General features: G+C 44.6%; 1 protein-coding gene across 9 annotated transcripts in view; it reads right to left on the bottom strand.

Annotated features, from left to right (window-relative positions):
• Window positions 1-15,757, bottom strand: part of Lrrc8b (leucine rich repeat containing 8 VRAC subunit B) — a 71,023-nt gene that overhangs the window by 6,556 nt on the left and 48,710 nt on the right. For all 9 annotated transcript variants that reach the window (XM_052735609.1, XM_052735610.1, XM_052735608.1 and 6 more), the window contains 2 exons: window positions 10,306-10,402; window positions 4,580-6,741 (listed from right to left, as the gene is read on the bottom strand). In XM_052735609.1, coding sequence (XP_052591569.1) covers window positions 4,580-6,718 — 2,139 coding nt within the window. In that variant the 5' untranslated portion in view covers window positions 6,719-6,741; window positions 10,306-10,402. The remainder of the gene's footprint in view (window positions 1-4,579; window positions 6,742-10,305; window positions 10,403-15,757) is intronic.

Below are 15,757 nucleotides of genomic sequence, written 5' to 3'. Positions count from 1 at the left end.
AATCGCACTGACTGGTACGATTGCACGAAGGATGCACGTGTCCCAGGCAGTCAGGAGAACACCCCAGCCCCTACCACACCCGGGAATTCCACAGTCCCCTTCCTCCAGCTCCACATGGCCACCAACCCGCCAGGTGCTCATCCTGAAGCAATGCCCTTACCACTCTCCCGTCCATGCCACCGGATTCCCATCTTCTCCCACAGTTCTGAGTTTGTGGTGTTGGTGACTTCTGAAGGCCCTCGATGGAGACAGGGACTGCATGGGGAGCTGGACAGAGTCTCTGGGGCTGGGCCAATGCCAGGGGCTACCAGGTCCTCTGACTATGTGCCACTTTGACTAGAGGTGGTGGTATCCAGTCCTGTGAGCTGAGGGTTCATCTAAGGGGCTCTCTGTCCAGACCAGTGCTCAGCTGAGGTGTAGGGTCCTAACTTAACTACTTAATCTAAATTTCCTAAATTAGGAAGGGGAGCTTTTCCTTCAGTTAACTTATTGTATCCTGAACTAAATTATTTACATTTAAAAATAGCTTACCTTCAAGTTCATAACACCAAACACACTTGGCTTGGAACAGTACTCACTATAAAAATGATTCTGGGGCTGGGGATGTAACTCGGGTTTTGGGGTGCTTGTCTGACATGTCTGAAGCCCTGGGTATGATCTCTAGCTGGGCATAAACTGGGTGTGTCGGTGTGTGCCTGTAATCCTAGCATTGTAGAGGCAGGAAGCGTTCAAGGTCATCCTTGGTGGTGTAAATCTAGAGCACATGAGATCCTATTTTCAAAAACAGGTCCATAAAATTATGTGTCATTCTTTGAACATGTCCCTTTAGACAGAATCGTACACGATTTCTATATTTTTACATTAGTTATTAAGGTGTGTTTCATCTTCCCATAAGTTCCTAAGAAAAAGATACCTTGCTCAAACACATGGCAAATCCACCCTCCTCTTGGAGAAACAAGTGTGTATTCACACGTTAAAGGCACCTGGGGTGAAAATATGATTCAAAGAGAAACAATGGATGTTTTCTACGAGAACCCTATTACCCTCCCATGCTAGGGGCTCTGGGGACTCTGCCATGGACACCTGTCCCCCGAGGACTGCCCTGACTTGGAGACTCTCTGTTCATGGCTTTGTGGGAAGCAGAACTCACCACTACCAGATTCTGTGTCCCTAGGTCCCCTGTATCTAGAGACTGGGGCATTCAGGAAGAGAGAACCAGATGCTCACATGTGAGCTTGGAATTGAGCCTGCCACAGGGAAAGGACAATGACAGGGAGCCTCTGCACCAGGGTCCAGATGCAGAACGGTGTCTGGCCCAGCATGCACGTCACAGTGCGTGAGCTGTGTCCCCCTGCGCTTGATCTCGGCTCTGGTCTCTTCCCTGGAGTCTGCCTTCCTTCCTTCCTGACTGGTTTTGCAGACTAACTTTCCAGTGCTACTATGACATGCTTGGCATCTTCTTAGTACATGGTATCTTATTTATATTACAATACATATTTATGTAGCCATTATGAATGCTTGTAATTTTCATAAATAGTTTAGTTTCTGCCTTAGAACCATGAGATCTTCAAGATTAGATGGTACCTAGGTGTCTGCATCTCCACATGAAACATGAATCCCCACCTTTCTTTAACAACGACCCCACCGGGTGGCTGATGTAAGTCTGGGCAGTTTCGGCCATATATCAGCTCCCTTTTCATGTCAAATGCACACCCAGTCTCCCAGGGACTGTGTGGCCAGACGAGAAATCTTATCCTGGCTGTTCTATTCTCACACTTGCGGCTGTCACCAACAAGATCTGTTTAAATACTTGAACACTCATACTGAAGAATATTCTCTCTGCCTTCCCCCAACTTCCCATTGTCAGGCCACACAGTTCCATCAGTGGGTAATTTCTTTTTTAAGACACGTATTTTTTAAAGGACTTATTCTTTCATGATTTCTAGCACACACTTTGCTCTTTGATGAAAGTCCCCCCCATTATCCTCTTTTACCTCCCCCCCCTCAGTCCAGGCATGGCGGCAAGCACCTTTACCAGCTGAACCATCTTTTGTGACCTGCGGCCTTTAATTAGGGCTGCCTGCATGCACACACATGACACAGCAGTGTGGTGGAGGCAAAGGGGAGCCACCTTCCCGGGACTTTCCTTCTCACTGGCTACCTCTGTCTCTGTTCTCTGACTCTGCACTCTGGGGAGAGTGTTCCCGAACCATTGACAGGTGTCATGTTCACCCTGAGATGTGCAGCAATAGACCCCTGCTCAGGTTTCAGAGACAAGGCACACAAGGATCCACCATTCTACTCTGGCCATGGCGTGCATTTGGCCTAAGACTTTCCTATGCTGTAAAGTAACTTCCTTTACTCATGGCAGCACTTGTCCAACATCCAGAGTCTGATGTTCTCCATCTCTTTCAGACATGGCCAACCAGTCAAGAAACCTGGCATCACTGGTCTTAATTTGCCTAATCATGTCCTGAAAAGCATAACCAGACACCAGCTGTTTAAAACCTGTAACTATTTTAATTTGAAAAAAAAAAATTGAAGTGTGGAGAGTCTATACCCAACTTATATGCCATCTGATTATAAATGACAATACCATATTAATTCTTGTTGTAGAATATTTGTTTAACTAGGCAAAGATGTGTTACATTTGTTTTCCTTTGCCTGCCTAAGGGATCTGATTGGTCTAATAAAAAGCTGAACGGCCAATAGCTAGGCAGGAGAGGGACAGATGCGGCTGGCGAGCAGAGAGAATAGGTAGGAGAAAGAATCTGGGCTTGGGAGAGAAGGAAGGGGAAAGAGAGGGAGACACCAGGGGCCAGCCAGACAGCCATGGAGTAGGACATGCAGAAGAAAGGTAAAAAGCCCCGAGGCAAAATGTAGACAAAGAGAAACAGGTTAAAATAAGTTATAAGAGCTAGTGGGACAAACCTAAACTAAGGCCGAGCATTCATAACTAATAAGTCTCGGTGTCATGATTTGGGGGCTGGTGGTCCAAGAAAGCCTGCTATAAATTCTACCCCTAAAAAAAGCACCAATGGTCTTAAGGCTTCTTTAAGTTTACCTGCCAAAGAGTTTGACGTGTTCATACAAGTAAGGCATGGCCAGCTAACTATTTGTGTGGTGACTTCACTGGATCACAAATAGAATCAGTGCTTTCCCAAACAATTGTTCACACTTTTTACTCCAGCTGTAACAATGGAACAATGAGACCTAAACTAATTTACCAACTCAACTTCACTGCCATTTTCTATTGATCAGCAGGTCAGCATCAGCATCCAGAGACTTCAGAGATGCAAACTAGGGTGTCTTCCACCGGACCTACTTAATCAGAAGCTTTATGTGTATGTGTGTGTGTGTGTGTGTGTGTGTGTGTGTGTGTGTGTGTGTGTGTGTGTTTTGTGTGTGCGCCTGTGTGTGCATGCGTCTGTGTGTGTGTGTGTGTGTGTTTGTGTGTGCGCCTGTGTGTGTATATGCATGTGTCTGTGTGTGCCTATGCGTGTGTCTGTGTGTGGGTATGTGTGTATCTGTGTGTGCATCTGTGTGTGTATTTATTGGCAGAGGGCTGTCCTGAAACGTGTATTTTAACAGGCTCTTCAGGTAATTCTCATGTATACTGCTAGTCCAAATTGGTCTATTGTAATTTTATTGTAAATTTAAAATCTCAGGCTGAGGGATTTCTCATTTACCATGGGCTGGGGCACACTTCTTTTATGCATGAGTCTCAGCATTCTAAAAAAGCAATGTGAGCTTCTTTCTCATCTCAGTTTTCTGGCATCTTTTTAATACCCATGCTGTCAAATCTAAGTGCAGAAGATACATATTTTGGGATGCGTTGGAAGAAAGCAGCAGTACCCACTCCTCACGTGGAGAGGCCAGTACGTTCTCGCCTGGATTTCAGTACTCCCCTCTCACACACACATCACCCTCATTCTTTGGCCCGTCAGACCAGCAAGGTTTTTTCCCCTTTGTCCTCCTACTTCACATTTTAACCTAGGAAATGACTCATTTTTCCCCCTTGTTTCTGTGAAGTTACATTTTCCTTAACTGATGCAATTATGGTTCATTTTAAAGTATGGATGCTGGGAAGAGGCTCCAAGGGGCCCCTAGTGTTGCATTATGGAGCCGGGCCTTTCATTCTGAATTGTCTCTTTAGAGGTCAATGCAGATTGCAAGGTTTTTTCCTTACTGTATAACAAAAGGAATTTATGAATAATTCATAATTCCATCAGTTTAAAAAGTTATTCTTGGTAAATTTTACCAAGCTTTCTAAGTACTCAAGACCTTCCCAAACAAAAGTCAGCTCTACCATCACTAATTAATGAGTTTAAATGCTTTAACTGTGATATTTGTGCAGAAAATGGGGAAAGAGAATTACGAGAACATTTGTTGAACAACTATTATGGGTTAGAAACTGTGCTGATGCCTCCATGATAATGTGTGAGACAAGAATCTGATAGTCAGGGCTTTGGTAATTGATCAGGATCACAGGGGATGAGGCTTAGCATGCCCCGCCCCCATCGACGTCCCCCACGTTCCACCCCGCAAGCTCAGCGTAAGCAAGCACAGATTTACTCACGTTGTTGTTGGTCACATCGAAGGACTGCAGGTTGGTCAGGTACTGGATTTCCTCTGGAATGAAGGTCAGATGGTTATAGCTCAGATCCAAGTAGTGTAGTTTGGTGCATAGAAAGAGCTGTAAGGGCAGGCTCTCGATGTTATTGTGACCCAGGAAGAGCTGTTCCAGGTTGGACAGCGCTCCGATCTGGGCGGGGATGTACGCGATGTTGTTGTGCCAGAGCTTCAGGCAGGAAAGGCGTGGAAGGTGCTGGAAGCTGATGATCTCCTCCACGGTCTTCAGGTTATTCTCCTTGAGGTCCAGCTCCTGAAGGTTGTTCAGACTGAAAATGGAGTGGGGAATGCGCTCCAGGTCACAGCTGAGGAGCTCCAGGCTTTTCAGGTTGACCATCTTTTTCAAGTTGTTCAGCACAACCAGTTTGCTACCCTCGTTGTCGAGGGACAGCTTCTGTAAGGAGGGCAGCAGGTCCGTCACCACCTGGGGGATCCGGGACAGGTTGCTCCTCAAGTAGAGGGTCCTCAGGTTCTTCAAGTCCTGAAAGCCCTCCAGCTGCATGGTGCTCAGCTGCTCGGGGAGAACACAGCCTGACAGGTACAGTTCCTTGAGGTTCTTCAGGTGGAACACCCAGCGTGGGATCTTTCCCATTTCAGTAAATTTCAGGCGGAGGATTTTTAAGTTCTCCTCTAGGAAGGTCAGGGCAGGATGGTCGACTACCAGAGAGGAATGGTATACGTGAAGCTCCCTGAGGTTAACAAGTTGAGAGACAGCGGCGGGCAGCTTGACCTCAGGGATGAGCTCCAGGCTCAGCACTTCCATCTCCGTTAACTCAAAGACGTTATCCGGAAGACCGCTGAGCATGAAGAGATGCAGCTCGACCTTGTCCTGGGAATTTTTCACAAGCTTGCTTTTCAGTTTCTCCACCGTCCACTCATTGTTGAGGTTGATCTGCTTCAGTTTGTTCTCACTGACCTCTGACAGGAAGATGGAGAAGCGTTTGGAGTACAGGGGATCGTACTGGTCGGCCAGGTGGAGGATAAAGGCAAAATCATTCCTGACGTCAGGGATATCACTGTAGTTGCTTTTCTCTCTGAGGGCCTCAAAGGAGTACTGCTTCAAGGAACTCCTCAACATCCACCACAAGCTATAGGAGGAGGTGAGGCCATAAAGTATCACCAAAATGACATAAAATGAAGCCAGGACCTTAAAGATTTCTGCCAAGGAATAGACACACTGGTAGCGCTTATAGCCTGTGAATGCCTGCACATCAATCAAACAGTCAATTTCAAGAGTGATGCAGCTCAAAAAATATGGGACGTACGACACAATGAGGACGAACAGGATGACTTTGACTATTATCTGCTTCAGGTACACCCGATAAATGATGTCCCTTTGTTCCACATGCAGGCGGAACCTTTTCACTTTTTCAAAGATGGCTTTGGCCTGTTCACCTTCCTTCTTGTCCAGGACACTAGAACTGGGACTTTCTATGCCGGGCGACTCCAAGCCTGGCTGTGGGTAGGGCGACGACTGCTTGCTGGCATCATTGTCGGAAGGACCCCCAGGGTTTACGAGCAAGGTTTTGGGTTTGCAGCGTTTCAGGGGCCTCACTGACTGTTCGGCCACTGTTTCTGACAGGGCACGTGTGGTCCACGGAGAATCGAAGCACTTGTGAAGGATGGCCACAAAGTGCTCCAGCCTGGAGCTGGTGCTGGGGTAGTGAAGCCAGAAGTTGCTGCAGGCTGCAAAGATGAGTGTGTGCAGAAGCACCAAGTAGGGGAAAAACTTGGCAAACCAGTGGAGCTGTTTCTCGTAACAGACAGCGTCGATGTAGGAGTACTGCTGCCGGTGGAGGTCATTCTGGATCCGGAGCGGCGGCGGAAGTAGCAGGCCCGAGTTTGAGGACATGTTCTCGCCGGCTTTCAGAAGGTCCCAAGGCACAGCACAGTGATTGCCAAACTCCACCTTGCATGGAAGACAGCACAGAACCCTGCTCTGGGTAAGCTGCAGAGCTCCGGCCAGCACAGCCACCAACAGCATGATGAGGGTGATGTAGTACCAGAAGACGTCCCACCATGGCTTCAGGATTTGATAGGACGACTGGGCGTCTGCTAAGTATTTTAACTCTGTTAGTGTAATCATGACTCCCTTGTAGAGAACAGAAACTGGAGGAGGAAAGAAAAGAAACCCCGCTGAAACCATTCCAACGTACCTTTTTGTTGGTTTGTGTTCTGAGACAGGGTCTCAGGTAGCCCAGGCTGGCTTCAAACTCCCTATGTAGCTGAGGCTTTGCCTTAAGCTCCCAGTCTTCCTGTGTCTCCCTTCCAATTGCTGGGGCGACACGTATGCACCAGCACCTGGGGTGCATTTCATGCTCATGCCGGTACACACTCGTTCTACCTACCCGGCAGGATTTTAGCAGAGAGGTAAAACTCAGGACGGAGGACTGATCAATGGGCAGGTAAGGCTTTTCTAGTTTCATCTCCAACCTAAACTACACTAAACTATAAAGTCTGGGGACCATTTGGTGACACACCTGTAAAGGGCCTTGGGGACAGCATTGAGGCAGCTCTTCAGTTGCCTCCTGGATTTTAACTCCAAGGCCGTGTTAATTGTTCTCACACCACATGTCCTACCCTCTAAAACCCAAATAAGCTCCTTCCCAGACAGAACCCCGGTCTGGAGTGTTGTTTACCACCTCAGAGTTATCTTAACCACCACCAAGAGCCTTTCTGAGTAAGCTCTGCCTCACAGAAGTATCCCCCAGTCTTGGAGGACTCCACCCAGTCCTCACAAAGCAAATGGCAACACGAATCTCCCCGTTCTCTCCAGGCCTCCACTACGTAGCTTAAGTACATGGCTGTGTGAATACTTAGAGCATTTAAATGTGGAGAAACAGCAGTAATGGTTTAAAAAGGAGTGGTGGAGAGGAGCCCGGAGGAGGACAGGGGAACCTTCATGTTTAAAGTGACAGCACAGAGCTATGGGGACACCCGATCATGGTGTCCGTTTGCTGGCTACTCTTACCTTCGAAACCAAGGTGTAAAAAACTCAGACCCTTTAAAATAAATTATCAGTAATGTTTTCTAAGAACCCCCTTCTAGTGTGTTCATGATATTTTGGGGCTTAAAACGAGAATTTTCTGTTTGGCTCACATAATCCTTTTGGGATTAGGAGGACGGGCACGGTTAGCTCACCTTGACACAAATTATGGGGGCTGCAGTGAGGTTATAAGGCAGGAGGAAGAGTAAGGGTCTGATCCCTAAAGGGTCAAATTCTCAAAACCAAATCTAATCAGCAAAACCCAGACTGCCTGTACGATGGCAAAGCGTCACATGCAGGGAGACGGGTGAATCTTGCAAAGTGTTTGCAGGACAACGACTGTGGCAGTTTGAATGTAATTGGCCCCCATAATCTCACAGGGAGGGGCACTACTGGGTGCAGCTTTGTTGGAGTGGGTATGGCCTTGTTGGAGGAAGTGTGTCACCGTGGGGGTGGGCTTTGAGGTTTCCTATGCTCAGGACACTGCCCAGTGTCTCAGTCGACTTCCTGTTGCCTCCAAGATGTAGGACTCTCAGCTCTTGCTCCAGCACCGTGTCTGCCTGCACGCCACCTGAACTGTAAGCCAGCCCCAGTGAAATGTTTTCTTTATAAGAGTTGCTGTGGTCATGGTGTCTCCCCTGACTAAGACAGCAACAAAAAATCACGGTAGCTGGCAGGGCAGACCTACCCCATGTCCAAGGGCTTCTTCTTGCCTTCTTGAGTATTAAGTCATCACCTTTCCTGGGCCTCGGTTACTCTCTAGGGACCATTACACCAGTGACATCTCCTCCAAAGTCTCCTTGGTTCTCACTGGTCCTTCTAGAGGAACAGGTACTCAACCTTGAGTTCTAGGAGTGCTACAATCTAAGTGCTACAAGTTAGCAATCTCTTGTGCTGGCATCCTCCGCATGTCCTGCTCATCTGACCACACATCCTTACCTGCTCTTCCACCTGTTAAGACACCCCTTGATCCCTTATTTTACCTCCTGGGATGCAGGCTCACTTTTTTTTTTTATTTATATTCTCTCTTGGAATAGAATCTTAAATGTATTCAGTTTCCTGCACAGATCCAGGGCTAGACTATAAAATTCACCAGGTCTTTCCTCCTTTACTGTTAGTAGATCTGATCCTTAATTCTTCTCATTCTGATTTACTCTCACTGCAGTTAACCGCAATTTTGTGTCAAAGCAAAATAATCTTGCCCTCCATCCCAATCTCAAGAATTACACGAGATTCATAGAATTGTTCTGGTTAAAAAAAAAAAAACAAAACAAAACCAAAAACACAATAGAAAAGGGTTCGTAGAAAACATCACTGGATGAAATAACATAAAAAAAAAAAAAAGAAAACTTCATGGATTTTAACCAAGTGTGCATACTTTCAGTCAACTGTGTGATAACTTTTATGCTCAATAGTGACCCAACCTTTGGCCATATTAATAGTGATCCCCGATAATGGGGCAGCAGTTTTGTTCCTATTCAGTGAGATCATGCTTGGAACCTAACACTCAGTTAAAGACAAAACAGGCAATGGCATGATCAGGAGTGACGACCTCAAACCATCCACTACAGAGGAACGCAAGGCGGGGACCACAGACAGCAGGGATAGAAAGGAACACTTGTGTGCACACTGGAACCTGATATGACTCCGTGGCCACCACGGATCAGACTGCTCTGGTGACCAACAGCACACACTGGCTGTGCGGTCACGGCAAGGAAATACACAACACGGTGCGGTGATGGCTAGGCCTGTGATAAGGTGTTAACATTGCCTCCTGGGAGGGTAAGAAATGTCACCAGACCCCCAGCTGAGAGTGTATCTCCCATCCCCACTGGAGCTGCACCCAGTGTTTGGGGGTGCTGGCACAAGGAATGGAAGGATGATGGGGGAGTTGGAATTGGGGGAGAATGGAGAATTAGGGGGCTAGAGGAGTGTTTTTATTTATTTTATTTTATTTTTTTTTACAGTATTGCAGCTTTTGTGATCTGTTGCCCCTCTTCCTGGCAGTAACCCCAATGAACTCACTGGTTTATCAAGCAAGACTGGATGGAATTAGTTTCTTTGTTCTGCTGGTACTTCATCTGTGGTGAATAGATATTTTCTGTCTCCTTTAAAAAGTGGCAAAGTGTTCTTCATAAATGAAAGAATATGTGGATTTGTTTCAGAGGCAGAACTAGCTGAGTAGAAGGTTGATAAAGACATATTTTAGGGAGAAAGGTCTCATATAGCCCAGGCTGGCTTAAACATGATATGTAGCCAAGGCTGGCCCTGAATTTCTGGTAGAATTATAGGTATGTGCTACCATGTGATGCCAATCATCTGATTTTGTGTGTTGGTGGAACATCATTTAAGTGGATGTTCTTTCAACAGTTCAGCTCTCTGTCCTAGCTGGGTCTTGATGGACTGTCCACCAGGAACACTACAAATTTCTTATAATGGAAAATATTTCTTGTAATGGAAAATAAGAGTGAATCATATCATCTCCAGAGGTTTTTCCAGCCTGAGCTTATGAACTTACTCATTCCCAACAGTTCTTGAGAGTTATAGTCATTTAATATCTCAAACTGATATTGGAAAGAAATAACGGCTCAAATAATGAAGAAAGTATTTGACAGGGAGTAGAGATTGCTCAACAAAGACTACCGGCCAACACTGACCTCAGCAACACTGTATGTATTTATACTTACTATCATGAAGAAATGAATCAAAGCCACCACGTTTCAATCAGGAGGTCTACACCTTTTGAAGTTTCTTAGACACACCATCTCGGAGTTTGTTTTCATCCTATGAGGAAGCAAAAATATCTTGGAGATACTGTTTTCAGAGACCCTCTCCATCAAATGTTATCAAGATATATTTTCACAGGTCCGTTCACTGCCACCTAAGGCGCATCTTGGCAAAGCTCTGTAGGCAGGACCCCACCCACATGCCTCAGACAACACCCATCCCTGGACTTCCTTTTTATTATGGAGAAATTTCAGTGTGCTATATACAAAAATCCTCTATAACACTGAGCCTTTCCCCAAGCATCTTACATATGTCCATCTCTCTTGTCCCGCCTCGTTGCAATCGGTCTTACTTACATTTGTCAGGTGGCTTACTGACCCATGAAATTTCTACTCCAACTTCAAACCACCTATCTGCTCAAATAACAACTCAGTGCCCAAAAACTTTAGCCTGCTAAGTTCATCAGCCATGAGATAAAACATCATGTTTACACAAGGCTTAGAAATGCAGCGCTCTCCCTGAAGTGGTGAGATCACTAGACAGAGTCAGCCTTTGTGTTAATCTATTTTACCTTGCAGTTGATAAGAGCCATTCTCAGGATCTACTTTAACCACATATGGGAGTTAAACTGCATATACACTGATGACCTTGAACTGTAAGAAGATTTCGAAATGCTAACATTGTTTTTACAGTGCTAGGGATCGAGTACAGGGTCTTTGGACAAGCTAAGCACACAGTCTACCACGGAGCTACGTCCACAACTTTTTAAATAATTTTAATAATTTAATATAGAAATGATTTTTAGTGTTCGGGGATTCTTTTTGAGAAGGTTGGGAAGATTTATATTTGCTCTGAAGATAGCATCCTTTAACAAATGATTACGCACTTAAGAACCAGCAAAAGATACAAACCTCAAACTACAGTCATAGTTTCTTTTGGTAGTAATCTTGTGCTGGTATTACTGGGTATGTCTAGAATTTCCTTTGGGCTTATGAAGCCACATAGGGCACCTGCTAAGCACAAAGTCAGGTTAGTTAAAGTTGCCACAGAAATCCGACCACTTGAATGTATCACTACATAACTGCATATACATGCAGTGAGCAGGAAAAAGGTGCCAGGGGAGTGAGGAGTAGCTCAATGGTAGATCATGGATGCTTAGCATGTGTGAGGCCCTGGTTCAACCCCTAGCACTGGAAATTTAAAAAGATATCTGAAGCTGGGCATTGTGGCAGAAGCAGGTGGATCTCTGTGAGATGGAGGCCAACCTGTCTACACAGCAAGTTCCATGACAGCCAGACACACACATACAGAGAGGGGGGGGGGTGGGGAGGGAAAGAGAGTCTATCTCAAAACAATAAGCAAAAACAAACAACGTGATCTGATGCATGAAATGTATCTTCATAGTCTTCCATTACATTGCAGAAAAGAATTTCTTGGGAAGTTCTACTATCCTAGGTAACTGTCATGTTCAGCATGTTACCAACATCATGGTATTTCTTAGACGACAGATTCTCTTAACTATTACAAATACATTTTCTACATCACAGAAAGGTATAAACCCACACCTGAAGGTAACTGTGTAAAATAACCTGAAGGAGAAACTATGAAGAACTAACTGTCCAGGGGACTCCAAGGGCAAAGGTTTTGCCCTACTTATTCCATTAGAAATTAACTGTAAACTTTTTCCATTTGCCTTTTAAAACACTACCAGGGACAACTAAGCTGCTGCTCATGCATGCCAGGATATGGGAATATATGATATATGAATGTGGCCCAGCACACTTGTAGGTGATGCCATGTCTCAATGTCTGAAGTTTGGACAACTGCTAGCAAGACTTTCCTCAAGTCACCTAATCTACCATATCATCAGATTCCTTTGATGAAGTTCTTATTAATAAGATCAAATAAAAATGTTACAATTAATATCTTAATTGGCTATCTGCATTCAAAGAACATTTTATTTATCTGAAACTGTTTCATACTTAAACAATCCAGTGACATAAACACTACGTCTTCATGTGTTATGGGAAAGAAAACTGGCCCAAAGAACTCCCCTTGCTCAATGTAACAAAACTGTCAGGAAAAAAGAATTACAACTGGAACTCAAACTATAAGCCTTGTCCACAGATCACATGAGCTCAGTAAATCTAATTAATTATGCCATGTCTCAGTTTTCTCAAAAGCTAGAGAAAAGGCTTTTGAGATCTTTGCCCGGCATCTGCATCAGAACTGAGTTCTATTGTAGTCCCAGAAACAAGGGTTCAAGTGTTGTTTTCTGTGACTTTTCTAGTTACACAGTCACATACCATGTAATACCCATTCATAGCTAAAGATTTCCCACTAAATGTTTTCTACTGAACTGACTCCATCTTTAAATCCTGCACCAGGGTTTACAGATGCATAAGAAGTCTGAAGCCTTCCTGATCTAACACCGATTGTTCTAATTGACGCGCTTTAGAGTTAGAGCCATTATGCCAGTGAACACTGTGCCCTAAACCTTCTCCAGACCACATATTAGCAAACAATGAGGAGGATTCAGTCCAAATGAGATCTCCAGTTCTAACACACAAATGCACTAAATCACTTCAAAGAAATAATGTGAAGAGTAATGGATTTTATGGTCCCAATCCCATTCCTTCAGCTTTTAAATCTCATTAAAAAGTCATCAAAGCTCTTCAAAGCATATGAATTCATCCAACAACCTCATCCCAATGTCTCCAAGACTGGAACAAGTTAGGCATCTAGATTTCCCAGCGGTCCTTCTTTTACTTTGAAATCATTTCCAAAATAACTAGTGAAAATAAACAAGCAATGATCAGATGGTATTCAGCCATTATGCACTGAGAACTTGATTCTGCTTCAAAGATCTGGGCTTCTGATCTCAGACACACAACTAAAGCAAGGGTTTCCTCCATAGAATTCTCTTACCATAGCATGCTGGGTCATCACAGGCCCAAAGCAGTGGGGCCACCGAACAGGAACATGACCCCACATTTTGTTGATGATTATCCTAAGTATTTTGTCATAGTAGCAGAAAGTTAATGAACACATCAATTGAGGTAAAATTAATTACCACCCAGGAAGATCAGACAGACGTTCAGAAAGAAATGGGTCAAATGAACTTAGATTTCAATTTTCTGACATTATAGGATCTTACAGTTTTAACACATTAAGATATGACACACATTTAAATGACAAACTGAACATGCAGAGATGCAAAATTCAGCAAAAACATTCAGATATTTGTGTAGGGCACATTCACAGTGACAGAACCTGTGAGATGGGCTGAGCAGGTAGCAGGGCAAGAACCCAGGAGCATTTGGGAGGAAGGGTTCTGGCTAACTGTTTTCTATTCTGTATCTTGATGGCCCACATCCCACAAAGGTTTATTTACTGAGATTTTATGGGTCTTTTCTGTCACAGTGTTGGCCAGCCCCAAAGGTCCTCATACTAGTAAGGTAGCTGGTACTAACACTTGAACCTACACAGGTCTCTGTTCAAACAAACTACTTATCAGGGAAGTCTCAGGCTAGTCCAGGAGAAGGGAAAGACAACAGGCTGTACTTTTCTGTGCCCAAACAGTCTCCTGGTCATAAATGACTTACATGTTTTCTACATGTAAAGCACACTAACCCTCCTGCAAACGTTTTACCCCACCATGAAATCGAGTTCAGACTTGAGACCAAGATGCTATGGGACATCACATCTGGGTGAGTGGATGGAGGGGGGACTGCCTTAACTTACTTGCCAGTTTCTATTGAGGGTCTTACACATGTGCCCTTACTTTTATTTTTTACTGTGAAATCAAGTGCTTCGGACAGTGCTGCCCTGAACCCAGTGTTTGCACCTGAGGTCCTTTCTTTTTTAAGCCCTTTTGTGAGGTGTAGAATCAAGGAATAAAAAACAAACAAACAAACACTTTATTTAGGATCCTAGACAATTTTAGACAGGAAATATTTCCTCTAAATCCTGCTTAAAACCTGCACATTCCTTAATCCTCTTCTCCCGCAACACTTGGATCACTGTGACTAGAAAAGGAGTCTCCAGTGTTCCTCTGAGTTTTCCGTGTAGGTGATAGTTTGTTGAACTTCTGTCCATACAAAACAAGGACACAGTTCTACTGAGTAACAGCTTCCTTTCTGGCCCTCGACCGCCATGAATACTATTTTCACGAGCTTCTCTTCCAGCTGTGCCCTGTGCCGGCCCACACATTTCATTATGGTAGCGCCGCACTTCAAGAGACCACTTTCTTTTTCTTTGGTTTTTTAAGACAGGGTTTCTCTGTGTAGCTTTGGAGCCTTTCCTAGAACTCACTCTGTAGCCCAGGCTGGCCTTGAACTCACAGAGATCCACCTGCCTCTGCATCCCGAGTGCTGGGATTAAAGGCCTGTGCCACCGCTGCCCAGCTTCAAGATACTACTTACTGCCATTGTTACTTGGTCTGTCAAAAAACACACCAAATCTCAGTATCTAAAATAAGCATGTCATTATTTCCCATGATTTTGTCCAATGATGACTAATTCTATTCCACATGGTGTCTGCTGGGATGCTGGGCAAGTCCAGCATGCCCCAGCCACAGGGCTGCACTTGGGCCATTGTTGTGACCCAGAGCCCAGCCTGGGCTTTTGGCTGAGGCCCTCCCAATGTCCAAGAGGTTCTTTAAGCTGACCATCAATGGAGTTGATTTCGGGAGGAAATCTCAGGTCACAGATTCAGAAGGTCTATGTCACTTGAGGCTCTACCTCAGAGATCATGTTAGCACAAAAACCAGTAACAGAGTCTTAATCCACTGTGGAATGCTGTGGCCACTCAGGGAAGGAACAGGGCCTCAGAAAAGAATTCTTTGAGAGGAATCATTTTACTCTGGTGAGTGCAGAACAGAATTGCTGCAGAGGTGTGGAAGGATGTTCAGATCAGGAAAGGCAGGGAAGTAAATATTCGGTGGGCACAGGGGTCAGAAAAAGCATATGGAGACAGGTACTGGTCATCAGGTAATTCCCTGATGAGTTTGTTAAGCAATCATAAATAAGAATAAATAATCTAGATAAAAATTACTTTATTCACTGGAAGCCCCAGCAGAAAAGTACTGGACAAATAAAATTAAATTGAATATGAAAGACATAAGCTAAAATTACTGAATGAATACAATCCTGAAATCCCAAAGAACCTGACTTGGTTTGTTTTTTGTTTCTTTGGCAACAAGGTCTCACTGTGTATCACTGTGTGGCTGGCCTTGATCTCAGAGATCCACCTGCCTCTGCCTCCTGAGAGTTGAGATTAAAGTGTTCCACTACATCCAGCTCTAAGTTGTTTTGAAGGTTAAGGAATGCTGCTTTACTCTGTTTCTACAAGCTACAGAATACATCATATATTAACTTTAGATGATGGTCTGTCTTGGAAATATCATAAATT

The sequence above is a fragment of the Peromyscus californicus genome, unplaced genomic scaffold (assembly GCF_007827085.1).
Source record: "Peromyscus californicus insignis strain IS unplaced genomic scaffold, ASM782708v3 Scaffold_13__1_contigs__length_99412109, whole genome shotgun sequence".
In the NCBI taxonomy this organism is placed as follows: domain Eukaryota; kingdom Metazoa; phylum Chordata; class Mammalia; order Rodentia; family Cricetidae; genus Peromyscus; species Peromyscus californicus.
The sequence above is the reverse complement of the archived record's forward strand: the minus strand, read 5'-3'. Positions and strand labels throughout refer to the sequence as shown.